The sequence below is a fragment of the Hypanus sabinus genome, chromosome 3 (genome assembly GCF_030144855.1).
Source record: "Hypanus sabinus isolate sHypSab1 chromosome 3, sHypSab1.hap1, whole genome shotgun sequence".
Taxonomy (NCBI): Eukaryota; Metazoa; Chordata; class Chondrichthyes; order Myliobatiformes; family Dasyatidae; genus Hypanus; species Hypanus sabinus.
This window is the reverse complement of record NC_082708.1, coordinates 70,156,717-70,172,873: the sequence shown is the minus strand read 5'-3', so window position 1 is coordinate 70,172,873 and position 16,157 is coordinate 70,156,717. Positions and strand designations below refer to the sequence as shown.

The 16,157-nt window shown below is 39.7% G+C and overlaps 1 protein-coding gene across 1 annotated transcript in view; it reads left to right on the top strand.

Moving 5' to 3' along the window:
• slc36a4 (solute carrier family 36 member 4) overlaps positions 1-12,259 on the top strand; it is a 270,839-nt gene extending 258,580 nt beyond the window's left edge. The window contains exon 11 of the mRNA XM_059964605.1: positions 6,318-12,259. Within this exon, the coding sequence (XP_059820588.1) occupies positions 6,318-6,637 (320 nt within the window). The 3' untranslated portion in view covers positions 6,638-12,259. The remainder of the gene's footprint in view (positions 1-6,317) is intronic.
• The last annotated feature ends 3,898 nt before the right edge of the window (positions 12,260-16,157 follow it).

Here is a 16,157-nt window from a genome sequence, read left to right as displayed (position 1 = left end):
TGATACATAAACAACATGAGAAAGGATCAGATAATGAATGTTAATATTTTGCCCTTGTTTGAATTTGGTAGTTTAATTGATTACATCTATATCTAATTTTCTCATCATTTTATGATAAAAATACAAAAGCAGTGTCAAAGCCAGAATTAACAAAGTAACCGCTGCTTTTTTTTTCTGCCCTATAGTAAATACTTCTTAGTTTAAAATCTATCAGGCTATTTCCTCGTGGATCTATGAGCTACAATGATTTAAGTACCTTCACCTTCCAATCTGTTTGGGGCAGATAGAAAGCTAAATGCTATCCCTGAACAAAGTACTTGCATTATAGATTAGTAAATGGATCATTCATACGCTAGTTACTAGAACAAACACAGTCAGTAGTACGGCCAACTCATTAATTGAATATAATGGTATTGTGTGAAAAAGAGACTAAATTTCATTGCAAACAATTACCACTATTTCTAATTGTAAAGACTGCTTTTAAAATAAACTTGACAAGTGTTACATTTCTTCCCTTGGCACTTCTACATTTGCTTGGGTATATCACCTCAGTGCATAGCCGTATATCCAGAGAAAATGTGTGCATTTATTCAATGGCCCCAACAGCCCTCCCTCCAATAGTTAACAGCGCTTCTAAGGCTTCTCCAACTTTTGCCAACGGTTGATCAGGAACTACAGCCAAATCGCTGCTCTCTTCACCTGCCTCTCAGATAACCTGGTCTGCTGCCGCAAACCACACTTTTATGGAGCTCATAAGACACTTCACTATGGCTTCCAGTCTTCCGCCATCCGAAATTCTCCAGACCTCTTTGGTAGAGGTGGGTGCATCTGACATGGGCGCTGGGGCCATCCTTTCCCAGTGAGGAGCAGATGGGAAGACACGCCCTTGTGCCTTCTTCTCATGGAAGCACGGCCATTATGGTGTAGGAGACAAGGAGCTACTTTCCCAAAAATGGGCCTAGGACAGGGGTCGGCAACGTTTACCACTGAAAGAGCCAATATGGACCCATTTCCCACAGAAAAGAAAACACTGGGAGCCACAAAATGAAATAACACTGCATACAACGGGGTTTTTTTTGCCTTTATGCTATGTATAAACAAACTATAATGTGTTGCATTTATGAAATTGATGAACTCCTGCAGAGAAAACGAAATTACATTTCTGCGTGCAACAAAAACATTTTGAACTCCGAAAAAAAGACGTTGGGTTGAAGGTTACTCCATAGGTAGCCTACCTTGGATCGAAGAATTAAAAGAATGCGCGCACTGGCAGGTGTCAGGCATTGGCAGTTGTGATGTATATTAATAGCGATAAAAAAACACGTTGTAGCGGTGTGCTACACTCAGCGCTAAAATAAAGACACTGCAGTCAAAGGTAACTTTATTCGAACTAAACAGCCTTGCTTTAAAGCCTCCCTCAACCCGTCCCCATGGCCGCGGATGCTCCAAAAGACACATACTCACAAACCCCCGTAGGCTATCTCCCTTAGCCGGAACGGTGGCTAATTGTGAGCCGGTTCGGATGTGCCAGGAAACGGTGTCTCCGCAAAGTTTTCAGATTGTACAAGATCACCATAATCTTCAAATTTCGAATTACATTTCAAAAGCTAACAAACCACGGGGAGCCGCATCACAGAGATCAAAGAGCCGTACGTGGCTCCGGAGCTGCAGGTTGCCGACCTCTGGCCTAGGAGGAACAAAGACATTGACTGATGGAGAGCACCAAGCCCTTCCTGATCTGGACTTTCCACCAGAACCTCGTATCCATACAACAGATCCGCCAACTCAACCCACATCAGGCTCTCTGGGCCCTCTTCTTCAAGCAATTCAACTTCATCATCTCCTACCGACATAGCTCCAAGAATACAAAGGTGTCACATCAGTTGACTCTCAGTTCATCATTCCGTCCTCCCAGATCATCGCCCTGATTGTCTTGGACTTTGAGAACTAGACCTACCAGGCCCTACAGCACGAGCTTGCTCCAGCCATACCCCTGACAAGTGTATGTACGTACCAGCGGCCATGTACTCTGAGGTACTCCACCTCACCCCTCTCTGGCTATCCAAGCACATGACAGATGCCAGTCCTGGTGGCCCACCATTATCGCAGATGCATGTTAGTTCATCACTGCCTGCCCTCAATCTGCCCAGACCAATTCCTCCAACCAGAGCCTTCTGGCTTCTGCAGTCCCTCAGCATCCATGGTCCCACATCACTATGGGTTTCATCACAGGTTTTCCATCTTCCGATTGGGCCATGCTCTCATGGCTCATTATTTTATAGGGTATCACTTGCAGCTAAATTGTCTCCACTGTTCTGCTTTTAGGTCAAGCCTCATCTATGTTTCCTGACATATCCTTCTATATTACCTGATCCCCTTGGATATTTAATTCTCAGTCATCTCCACCCTGAAATCACATTTCTTTAATGCTCACCAAATCATACTACCCCTTACTAATTTATACCATAAGTTCTCTGACCTTGTTTCAAATACCATGGGTGTTGAGAAAAAGTGCCCGTACAGTCACTGATACTTTAGAATCCAGTGACCACTGTGTCCTTTGCATTTGATCTTTCTGTACTCCAGTCTGACTTTTACCTTTCACAGTGTTTGTTTTGGTGTCAGGATTGCTTCTCTATATCTTTCTGCCTGAATTCACATCCATATGAATATGAATTCTGCATATTCCATCCCCAACAGCAGTAGGGAACAATCTCTCAAAGACAATGACCTGGTCAAGTCCAGATGTAGAGTGTATGGTTTGTACTGGTCCTATCTCCCCTAGAACATGTTCAAAACCCCCAGGAATCTGAACCCCTTCCTTCTGCACCACTTCTCAAGCCACGTATTCATCCTAACTCAATGCTGCTATTCCTATTTTGACTAGCAAGTAGTATGCATAACAATCCTGAAATTATTAACATTGAGGTCCTACTTTTTAATTTATCTTCTATCTCCCTAAATTCAGCCTGCGGGGCGTCCTACCACTTTTTCTATATTGTTGGTACCTACATGCACTATGACAACTGGCTGTTCTCCTTCCAGAGCTCCCTGCAGCTGTTCTGAGACATCCCTGACCCTTGCACCATAAAAGCTCCTATATATTCTCTTTACAGTGGAATCCCCTCCACAATAGCTTTGCCTCCTTGTCGTCCTGTGCAGCAGAGCCGCTCATGATGCTATGATCCTGGCTCTCCCACGATAGTTTGGAAGGAGGTGACTGCAGGGGTCTCCTGCTTTACCTTCCAGCTTCTGCTCTGCCTTTTTGTCACTCATTCTCTTCCTTTCCCTAGGTTCATAAATTGCAGTGTGGCCAACTCACTAAATGTGTAATCCATAATTTTCTCAGCGTTGTGGATGCTTCAAACGGAACCCATGTGCAGCTCCAGGGTTGTCATGTGGTCTGTTGGGAGCTGTAGCTGTACAGACTTCCTGCTCACGTAGCATCCCTGAATTTCCACATTGCACAGGAGGGACACAACACGGGGCTTAGCTCATCTGCCATGACTAAAAAGTTATTGTAAATTTCTCCCACTCCAAGTCCTGACTCCTTAGTCTCCGCCTCTTTTTGCCAAGGCCTCTTAAGCTAAAGCCTCAGTTTCCCCCACTCTAACAATGGCCTTGTTGCTTAATCCTAATGTTTTTATTGGCCCTTGCCAATTACCTAATTACCCAAACAATTTACAATTTAGAGAATGGATAATGTTCAAGAATGCAGGTTCCTAACTCGGAAATTCAGCCACTACTGGGAAAATGTATCTACACTCACAAGCATAAATTAGTTTGGCCAAGTGGTAATTCAGAATTTGCATTCCTTGAGGCTACATAAAACATTTCTACCATGTATGCATCTGCCAGAAGCTATTCCATCTATTTAAACGATCTCACTAACATTGTGAGATATTAATTAACCAAAGCTTGTAATTAAACATACACAGCCTTAATTTCTGTAAATATTCATTCGCACTTTAGATCATGTACACTTTGTATTTCTGTCAAGCCTATAAGATCAAAATGCTGTTAGAAATGCAAATTATTTCTATTAAGACTGCTAGCTGGAGTGTGTGATTCAGTACTCATCCATGTTATGTGAGACCGTAGAAGCAGAGATTCACATTGTTTGGGAATAAACTGAATGAAAACGTATTTACTGGAAGTGATATCGGAATCTGAAACTGGCAATAAATGTAAGGGAATCCCATTCTGTGCTGTCTCCAATAAAACCAGGTAGCAAATATTGCTCCAGTTTTGACTAGCTTCCCATTCCTTATAATACTTCATCAACACCATCAATGTGTTCAGTCACTGTTCCAGTATTTTGTATATCCAGACAATTCCATTAATTTGAGTGCAAAGGTAACTTTGTACACTTATTTACCATTTTCTACATTCAAACTAATCTTGAAAATGATAAACTCCTCTGATTTTCTTGTTTGATGCTGTTCATATTAAGAAACCAATCAAATAAAATATTGGTATGGCTATTCATGGTTTGCACAGAGAAATGCATCAGGACTTGGTATATACAAATAGCATCTTTCAGCCTCTTTCTGAATGTGGAGTCTAATGAACGTAAAAATTACCTCCACTTTAGAAATAGAACAACACGGCAATCTTTGGCCAAAAATGTTGTGCTGAACCAGTTAAGTTAGCAATTAAAAGGCTAACCTACAGTAACTAATCCCCTCTGCTTACAATGTGCCCATATCCGTCTATTTCCCTCATGTTCATGTGCCTATCTAGACATCTCTTAAAAGTCTCTAATATTTCTGCCTTTCGCCCCACCCCATGCAACTCATTCCAGGTGCCCAGCACTCTCCACGTAAAAAAAATCTTGCCCCTCACATTTTCTTTGAAATTATTCCTCTTACCTTAAATGCATGCCCTCTGGTATTAGTCATTCCAACTCCGGGGAAAAGATACTGTCTGTCTACTCTATCAATGCCTCTCATAATTTTATAAGCCTTTATCAGCTTCCGCTACACTAAAGAAAATATCCCAAGTTTGTCTAACCTCTCATTATAGCACATGTCCTCTAATCCAGGCAAACCTCTTCTGCACCCTCTCCAAAGCCTTGACATCCTTCCCATAATGGGGCAACCATAACTGTATGTAATGCTCCATATGTGGCTTAACTGGAGTTTTATAAAGCTCCCTGACTATAAACTCACTGCCTCGACTAATATAGGGGGCTAAACAAGTCCTTCGTCTCATCAGCACCATTAGCGTGTCTACTGCCTCTTTTCACTTGACCTACAAAGGCACAACACTTCACATTTGGCTGGTTAAAATCCATCTGTCTATCTCAGCCATATGTTCAACTGATCTCCTGTTCTTCTGTTGTATTGCCTTTATATATATTTTTCCTTCTTGACTAAAATCATAATTTCTCTTAACATCCAAGGTTCTCTTACCTTGCCGTCCTTGTTACTCCCTCTGACCACAACATACCTGTCTTGTACTCTGCAAACATCCTCCACATTGTCAGATGTGGACTTGCCCAAAAAACAGCCGTTCCCAGTTAACTCTCACTAGTTCCTGCCTAATGCTCTCGTAACTCGCCCGGCTCCAGCTTGATGCTCTGCAGCAAGGCCCATACTTACCATTATCTATGGCTGTCTTAAAAATGAAGGAGTTGTGTTTACCATCCCCTAACTTTTCACCCACTGATAGGTCAATCACCAGACCAGGCTCATTACCCAGCTCCAGGTCCAGTCAGCCTGTCCTCTTGTTGGACTATTGACATACTGATTTAAGAAGTCTTTCTAGATACACCTACCAAATTCTGCCCCTTTAAACCTCTGGCATGCAGAAGGTCCCAGTTGATATTAGGGAGGTTGAAGTCCTCCATGGCAACAACTCTTTTGTTTCTACTACTTTCCTCAATCTGTCTGCATATCTCTCCCTCAATGTCCCAGTGACTACTGGGGTCTCTGTAGTACAATCCCATCAGAGTAGTTTGCAGTTTTACTGTTTTTGATTTCTATCCATACAGACCCAGTGGACAAGCCTTTCTTTATGTCCCCTCTGAGTGCAGCTGTGATATTATTTACACCTCAAACTAACCAACAACCACCTCCCGTTCACCTCTATAACCTTCTCACTAAGTAGTAAGAGTCCTACAAATTGAGTCTCAAGTTGCTCTGGTAATAAAAGCAGTATTCCAATTTTGAAAATGTTTTAATTCTCCAACATGCTTTATTTTTATTCTTTTTCACATTTAATGTATTCAGTTTTTAGACAATAAGTAAGTAGTTTTTATGCATCTAGTAGTTTCTTTAATTAAACTCGATATATTTTTTTCTATTTTTACCCAGGTGCCACAGCTATTTTAATTCCACAACTCGATTTAGTGATTTCATTCGTTGGAGCTGTCAGCAGCAGTGCTCTGGCCCTCATCTTCCCTCCCTTTCTGGAGATCATTACCTTTTCTGGAGAAGGTATCTCCATTTGGTTGCTTCTGAAGGACATCTGCATAGCACTGATTGGAATCATTGGCTTTGTGACTGGAACATACGTGACTATTGTAGAAATCATCTATCCAGACACAGCCTCAGTGACTGAACTCACCACTAATCCTCTCATCAATATCAGCTCAACAGGACTGGGTTCTTGGGCCAATATTTCAACCTCATGAAGAAAAAGTACAAGCAGAGTACCTCATCAAAGAAGTGATAGAAATTACCGACAGTTTTAAAATAATAGAATGAGAATGGAAATCTTGCTTTGAGTATTCATGCTCTTCACTACTACTCCAGTGGTTTTTTCACACTAATGTGTGACACGCTAGTCAATGAGAATCTGGTTGTGGCTGCTTTGTAAGTTATTTATGATTTTTTTAAAAAATATTCAGTCCAATGGCCACATTTTTTTCTCTTAATTTGTGTTTTTTCCTGAACTCTTATTCTGCTGCTCTTTGGCTATTGGATTTTTAGGTATTACAGTCCAGTCATCCTCTCCCCTAAAGATTGGGAGATGCTTAAGTTCTGCTTTGGGTTCTTTTTGGATGAGCTGTGCTGAGCTAAAGCACCTGTAAGATGGGTATTTGATAATGTGAATCAAAACCAAAAAGTTCCTTGGAACTGGCATTTGCATCAGAAATTTGTTTCATGTTTATGTTAGTGACTTGTTCTATTTGTAGAAATCTAATATATGCATTAAGGCATAAACACAAGGATTCCACTCAGCAAATTGTGCACAGAGGCCTCAATTTTTCTACAATAGCCATTAATGTTGGTTACGTCAGAACCCAAGGAGAATGGCAGTTTACCAACACAGCAATAAACACAATGGGAAATGATTGGCATATTTAGGGTTTTGCATGATTGAAAATGTGTTGCACTAATGACATTTTCTGCCATTTTCCCCAAAATAAAATTCTGTAAAGCATTTTGACATCCATGAGATAAAATAAACGATTCTAAATCTGGAACGAAAGAATGAAATGAAGAGTAGGGGATTCAGATTCAGAGGGAGAACAGGCTATAGTTGGTCCTGGATCAGAAGAATGGACTTGATTGAAGAACTCTATTTCATTTTGGTAATATTTATGCCATTGATAATGACCTTTCCCCACCTTAGCCTTCAATATATTTTGAAGATACAAATAAGGATAAGAAAATGTGAATGTTATGCAAAGTCATCGACAAATCCTTCAAACTCTAATCTTTTATAGGAAACTGCAGTTTTCTGTCCCTTTCATTAATTTAAAATCCTACTTGTGGTAAGCTGCTGTTATTGATGCAAGATAAAATTTATTAAAGTAGGTGAACTATGCACTAGAAAATTAAATTCAACAAAAATGGCAATGAGTAAGCAAAATAGTTTACTGAAAATAAGTATAAAATTTATTAGTTTATATTTGATTATATTACACTATAGAATGAAATGTAATTGTATTTGTGTATTTATGGCTCATTGATGCTGCAGAAATGGTGTTATACAGCAGATGTAAGTATTTAAATCTTATCTGAGGGCTGGTAATTCTGAATTTGTGTGTGTGGAAACTTCTCTCAAATTCAGCAAGTTTGGAAATAAGGTAATGTGGCTTAAGGAGGCAATTATGTTTAACTTCTTTACAGCGTCAATTAATGATAATTGCTGTTAACTTGACCTTTAGAACTGTTGCACTTGTTCAGTCTAAAAAGCACCCACAGTTAACGGTGAGGAGACTGTGCCAGAGCTTCTCGGCCATCATCAGGCAGATCTTTGGTTGGTGATTTTAGGTTTCCTTCTAGTTGTTACATTACAGCATTTGCTCAGGGCTTCAGTTATAATCGTAGAAAAGCCATTTACCAACTTGCAGCGATGGTGTGTGAATGGAACTGCAGACAGAGAAAGAGCCACAGGCCAAGGTGGAAGAAAGAATAGTCTCAGGGGATCTAACACCAAGCTGCTAGTGTGCAAGAAATTAACATCCTGTTTCCACCCAAACTGATGAGCAGGGTAAGCAGTGACTTTCTTTCACTGCACATGCTATGACATCAATTATGACACCCTTTAAATAATCACGTGTACCTTGCATATTGTCATCGCACCCCAGCAAGATTATTCTTGGCTTATCTTAAACCAACACCGCAGACTGTACACAAGAAATGGAGAGTAGACTCCTCAATCAGGTCCACGAAACAAGGAGAGGTAAGGAATTTGAGATTATTCCTGTGAAGAATGAAGTGACAATGTCATCAGGAGTGATTCCCGATCTAAATGAGGCATTATAACGTCATAAAGAATTACAGGGTCATATAGCATGGAAGCAGGTCTTTTGACAAAGTCAGTCCTGACGAAGGGTCTCAGCCTGAAACATCGACAGTGCTTCTCTTTATAGATGCTGCCTGGCTTGCTGTGTTCCACCAGCATTTTGTGTGTGTTGTTTGAATCCCTATTGATGTTGGGAATCATGAGTCAGACAGAAATTCTGCCCTGCACAATGCCTTTCAGAATTTATCTGAGTTCAGCCTGTTTGCTGATCTTCTAGCAGACAGAAATTCTGCCCTACACAATGCCTCTCAGAATTTATCTGCGTTCAGCCTGTTTGCTGATCTTCTAGCATAATTGATGTCACAGCATGTGCAGTGAAAGAAAGTCCCAGATTTACAGTGGAAGCTGACCTTTCACTGCCAGCCACAATGCCTAATTGGAAAGCACAACTGGAAAGAAAGCACTGTATGGAGAAAGTTTGTGAGAACTTCAGTCCAATATTGTTAAAAGTGTGAAAATATTGATCAGTCCTTTTACTATCTTTAAGCACCTGCGACTGTAACTCATTTACAATTACACTCAATGAGATCAGGTATTATTGGATTAGGGAATAACTAATTTTCTTTGATTTGACATAATAAGTGATATGTGGAATTCAATGTAATTTTTTTTTGCAAATTAATATTTCACATGTAAAAATAGAACAGTCCAGGGAACAACAGGCCAGTCCGCCTGACATTATTAGTGCAGAGTTTACTGGAGGGAATTCTGAGGAATATGACCTGTCAGCAGAGTCTGATTGGGAGGTGTTAGCTTGGCTTTGTGTGTGAAAAATCATGTTTGACAAACCTTGTAGAGCTTTATTTGAAAAGGTAACCAAAAAGCTGGATGAGGGTAGGGCAGTGAATGTTGTCTGTTAGACCTTAGACAAGATCCTGCATGGTAGGTCTGTCTGAAAGGGGAGGTCCCATGGAATCCAGGCAGAGCTAGTGAGGTGAATTCAAAATTGAATTGAAGGAAGCAGAGGGTGCTGGCTGAAAGCTGTTTGTCAGAATAGAGGCCAGTAACTAGTGGTCTACTGCAGGGGTCAGTGTTGGAATCTGTAGTATATATATATATGATTTGGATACAAATGCATTAGCCTTAATCAGTAAGTTTGCCAATGACACAAAATTAAGAGGTATCATTTACAGTGAAGAAGATTATCCTAGATTACAAGGGGATCTTGAACAATTAGGGAAGTGTGCTGAGTTTGGAGAATGGATTTAAATGGATTTAAATTTGAGTTTGGAGAATGAAGCTTGAGGTGATACAACTTGGAGAGAAAAACCAACATAGTACTTATACTGTGAATGATAGGGCACGAGGGAGTGTGATGGAACAGACAGACTCAAGAATACGTGCATAATTCATTGAAAATGACGTCACGGGTAGAAAGGGAGGTGAAAAAGGCATTTAGCACACTGGCCTTCATCAGTCAGGGCACTGAGCATAGGGCTTGCAATATTATGTTGCGATTGTATAAGTTGTTGGGAAGGCCACACAATGCAGTACTGTGTACAGTTTTAGTCATTCTGTTATAGGAAGGGTGTGACTAAAATGAAAAGAGTGCAAAAGAAGATTTATGAGCGTCTTTCCAGGAATAGAGGGCCTGAGTAAGAGGGAGAAGTTGGCCAGCTAGGGCTTTGTTCTATGGAACATAAGGGATGAGGATCAACCTTATAGAGATGCTGAAAATTATGAGAAGCTTAGATAAGTGCATGGTAACAGTCTTTTCCCAGGATAGAGGATTCCAAAACTCAGGGCACAGATTTATGATAAGGGAGGAACATTTTAAATGGGACCTGATAGACAAATTTTTCTCTCAGAGGTGATGAGTATATGCAATGAGCTGCCAGAAGTGGGTGAGCCAGATACAATAGCATTATTTAAGAAGCACTTACATAAGAATGTGGAGGAGCGAGTCTTGGAGGGGAATGATCCAAACTCTGGAAGGTGGGGCAAGCTGGGTGGGCATCATGGTTTGCGTGGACTTGTTGGGCCGTGGAACCTGTATCTATGCTACATTGCTGTGACTTAGTGCAGAGTTAAAGCTCAACGACAATATGTTTTTTTTTTGAGAATTCCTAAACTCTAATGCTGGAACAACTTTTACTAATAACAAGTACAAAATAACGTGAAATTATTTAACTATATTATTGTATTTTGATTCCTCCTGAATAGCATTTGCATTCTTCTCTTCTTTCCTAATAAGAATCATTCCGATCGCAATTACTTCTAAAACTGCCAGTGTGATTTCACATCATCTCCTTCAATGTTAACTCATTATCTTGTCATATCAGGAAAATGTTGACCAGGTTAAAAATGAAGCTTTCATTTCTACTTCAAAATCATGGGCTATGATTGTTTTTTTCTTGAAGGGCTTCATTACAAGCAAGCACAAACTCAACTGTTTTCCTGTATTACTCTATTAAAATATTAAAATATTTGGGGTTCAAGGAAGGACTGTCATAATCATGTTGCATACTGCTGACCAGATTAATTCAATAAACTCTTGGTCTCCATGGACCCTGTAATGTAGTAATAGTGTACTATTGCAGGTAAAGTACACTGTATCTAATACAGTGGATTCTGGTTTATTGGGATGCATCAGGACTGGTAGGGTTTGATCCAATTAAGCAGCTGCTCCAATTAGCCAAAGTTTTCGGGCAATAGTTAAAAGGGTATGCAAAGGACAAACTGAGAGCCGAATTATGAACTTAAATGAAACACAGAACAAATTGGTACACTACCAATACTACTGCAGTACCATAAAACTGTGTATTCCCTATAGTTATCAACAGAGGAATTATGCTGCCATGTTCTTTTGATTAACTGTAAGTGAACAAAATCAGTGTAGACACCTAGTGCAGATAATAGACTGCCTTCATACAATGCTGTCAACGATTGTAACTTCCACATCCTCATTTTCATTGTAACATTCAAAATGATTGTCAATAACTTCAAATTCTAACATGTTCAAGTAGTGAAATCATTTCATTTTCATTCCCTGCTGTTTCACATCTCCCAGCCTGTATGCTTGAAACCATAGTGAATGTAACAGTTCTGAATTTCCTTACAGCTTATTTCTCACCAACTATCAGTGACAAAAAATGTTGCTTTTTGAAAACAAACACATACAGCTAATGGGATTTACAAAGTTTGCTCAAAGCTCAGTGTTGTATCTAACAGCCAAGCAAGTGAATGCAAACTGTTTGGCAAGAATCTTCTTTCCCAATTAAGTGGCATAGTGTCCCAAATAAATGAAGGGAATCCTGGCTATCTTCTCAATTAGTTTTTGTTCTTTAAGAGTTGTCCCAAATAAGCAGCTGCTCTGATCAACCAATGGCCCAATTAATCAGAATTCACTGTATTTCATGAACTCTTTTACAAATTATTTAATATGTTAGAATATTAAAATGAAATATTTTGGAACATTTTAAATATGTTTACTCTTGTAAAATGTCTTAATTAGAATTTTCATCTTATATTGGTGTAACAAGATAATTGTAATAAATGGTTTCAAAGTTAAAAATGTCCATTGGAAATGTTATTTGCTTTTTCACAGGACTTGCAGATGGGAGTCCAATAAGCATTTCATAGATTGTGGTTTTAAAAATTAATTTTGTTTCCAGTATAATTTGATTGAAAGTCTAAAACCAAGTAAAACTGATCAAAATGAGGTTGTTACACGACGACATATAACCAGTTATACTGTTATCATTTGGCATCAGGTGCTTATGATAAATAATTATTTTGTGAAGATGTTTGTCAAGGAACTCATGAAGGACAATTGTCATGAGACAAATCTTTTTCTCTGTCTGCCTGGTAACCTTACATATCAGAGCCTGGATTAGAATGTCTGTTTTGGAACTCAGTGTTGGGTATATGGGCAATGTAGCTTATTAAATATATCTAGAGCTTCAGTCCTGGGGTATTAGCCTGGGGATGTTGGTGGGTATATTCTAATCATTCCAGTGAAGTTATTGGATATTGTATAGAGTTTGTGCAGCTGATAAATTTCCAGTGTTCTGAGATTCCAGAATAAAATGTAGAATGGACTTTAATCCTGTGAATTAAACCCATGCAACTTCCCCTGAGGAAAGAGGACCCTTAAGGACCAAAGTTGAAATCCAACAGTATGAGGCACAGCTCCCAACAGACAACACAAAAGATAACTTGCTTTTCAAAAGTAGGGCATGGCTGAATGACCTTTGCACATCCATTGGTACACAATTCCCATTTGAGTTTAGCATTGAAAAGAAACATGGCATTCCAGGACAGAGCATTTAATGCAAGAGTTTGCTAGATTATCATCCTCCACTAAATGCCTTAAATCCACCAAAATTCAAGATGCGAGGTAAGCTTAATCATAGATTAGGATGAGAAAAGCACTGAGGTGTTCTTTTAAATGGAGGGAACAAATGGTTTACCGGAGCATTTTCTGCCCTTAACATTATTGACTTGAAACAGGTGCAATGACTCATTTCACATCCTGAAGTCCTTTACTTATGAAAGGCCACTCTTGAATCACAGTGCATATCTTTGGAATCCTATTTGAAACAGGTTATTAGCTATGAATTGCAATCCAGCATTAATTGCAAAGAATTGCAGGTTGGTTATTTATTTCACAGAGGAAGAGGATCAGCAGCAAATTTTCTGGGTCAACTTTGTTACATCCAAAATGAGGATGGACTGTTGGTGGACCTCAGGTGGTACCTCATTGATTAGCTACTGCTCTATATAAATGTTATCTTGGAGCTACAATTAGAGTTCAAGGGCTAGGATGAACTTAAGTGGGATGGTTGTCCATCTTGTCTGACAATGAAGAAAGCGGTGTGGGAGAGTTTTTAAAAGTGGAAAGCTGTTGCACTCTCAGCTCAAAAGTTCAGGTCCTTGGTACAAACAATTGTCAGGCACTAGTGTCTGCCTTGGTTGAGTGGATGACTGTGACGTCTTCTCTGCCTTTCGCTTTCCACAGAGTGTTGCAGTACTGCCTTCCTGACCGTTGGATCTCACTGTAGATCTCCCCCATCCAGTCTGCTAGAGCTGACTTCACACTGGGGTATGAGGCCGCTGGCCACCCTCACTTAGCTTAGCCTGCCTGTTGAAGCGGCGTACCAGGTGTCGCATGCAAACAGCTACTCGGAGCCACGAGTGATAGCTAGTGCCTGGCGGTGACCAAAGCTGTGTGAGCAGCCCTGGAGTGAACAAGGCAACCCCCTTCCCCAGAGGCGCTACTCCTCCCTGGACAGCCCAAACCTTCAGAGATTTTCACCGTTTCAGGATTGTGAGATTAACTGAATTGTTTAATTGGGGACTGTTACGTACCCCGTAACTGGGTCACTTACCAGCAAAGATAGAGAGGTCCGTTGAAGTCTGATGGTACTATTTTTAACAGTATTTATTGATAAAGATACATAAAAATAAGATCAATGCAAACATACAGATAATATACGTCATCAATACTAAATCTAAAAGCGCGGGTATAATAATAATCAATAAGAAATAGTTCTCTCGTTGTCTAGGGGATAGTGTATTGTCCGATGGAAATATAAAAGTCACTGTTAGTTCATTCAAGCTGCAGCGTTTTGGGTTTGAGAGAAAGACGGATTAAACTTGCCCAGTTCTTTTATGATGCCAATCCTTCGAGTCGTTGGGAGTTGGTTTCCCCGTTGTTAGCTAAAAACCGTTCTTCAATGGTAAAGGACACTGGTTCCGGGGCAAATGGAACCAAACGCACGTGGCCTCCTCCCACCGGCTTCTGCTATTACGGGATCGCTAGCGTTTCTTCTGGTGCGTCTGAGGGGCTGTTCCCACAGACCCTCTATTATCCTGACTCACAGGGTCTCAGATGTCAATCATGTTGGGGGTGAGGCAATCCCTCCCTCAACCAGCCCACTTTGCCTGAGGGCTTCCAGATAGTACAGTATTGTAATACACAAGTTCGTCTTCAAGAGACAATGGCTGTTTCCCGTAGCTTTATACCGCCGGGGGAGCGAGACATTCCGCACGTCTCCTGACCCAAATCAATAGTGATCTTGCGATTCTCACAAAGGAGGGGGCTACCCAGCACCCATCGGCCCCTCAGAGCTGTGGTACATTCATAACATAGACAAACATCAGGCAATGCAACACACAAAAAATAAAGTGACTCACATTTTTAATGAAAGCAGCAAATCCATATATAAATTGTGCTTGGTTTTCAGAACCGTAATGATAATCCTTAATAAGACCCATAATTATACATAAACAAGTCTTCTTGAGATTCTTTCTTCCCTCTTCCTTTCTAGAATCATGTCAAACTGAATCTTGAATCACATCAATGCTATTTCATAGTCGTCACCAACTATTTCTGCAGTAATTCTATTATTCCATCACTAACAGGATTTTATTTAAGACACCTAAGAAATTTCAAACAATCTCACTGAATTGTGCTGTCAGTTTTATGATAGTTATTTTTACTAATGTCCATGACTGAAACAAAGTCACATAGTGGGGTCTGAGAGGGCGAAAGCTAATGATTTCCTGCTATCTCTTTGACAAGCAGCTCTGCAGCTGGTAGCTTTCAGTTGTGGGTCTAAATATGCTTAGCTCGTTAGTCTGAAACCAGAAATGAGAGTCAATTAAACTAATGGCTAGTAGTATTTTACAACATAAGAATCTGTCATGTTTCAAGAATTAAGGTGTGTGGTGGGGATTGGTTTTCATTGTTAACAATACACGTACATGTTTTCAATTGATTGCACAGAATACTCCAACCTATTCTTACTCATAACTTTTAAACTATATGGCTGTCAATTGTTTTATGGATCATTATTTCTTCAGTCTTTGAATATATTTTATAGAAAGCACCACAGACTAAGAAAGTACTTTTAAGTTGGTTTATTAATATTTATTAAATACTAATGATATACTCATTAATAAATAATTTGTATTTTATATATATATATAGATTATTCCAATGGATACTGACTTGGACATAATTTGTACTAATTTGGGAATCTACTAATTTTATGGATTTTAACAATGCATCTAGCTTTTCAATAGATTATGGTTAGGATTCAGTGACAGATATGATGTACATTGCAAGGAGAAAGAACTTAGTTGCTCTACTGTCACAATAATAATATCGAAAAAAAATTGTTTAGCTTTTTACAACATTGGAATGTAATTGAGAAGGAAGAAGTATGAGGAGAGCGATAGTTTTGCTTCACAATAGAAATGGAAAATGATGATCTATTTAAAACTTTCTGTTCCTTTATGTAGTATGGGATGGTATTTTCACCACCACTCACATACACTCGCACTCAGCTTAGACCAAGGAGCAATGAGGTTCTCTAAAATAAGCAATCTGCACAGCGTAGGGACATCTCTGAGGTTTGCCCCGGCAAATGGTGGCATTAGAACACATGGCA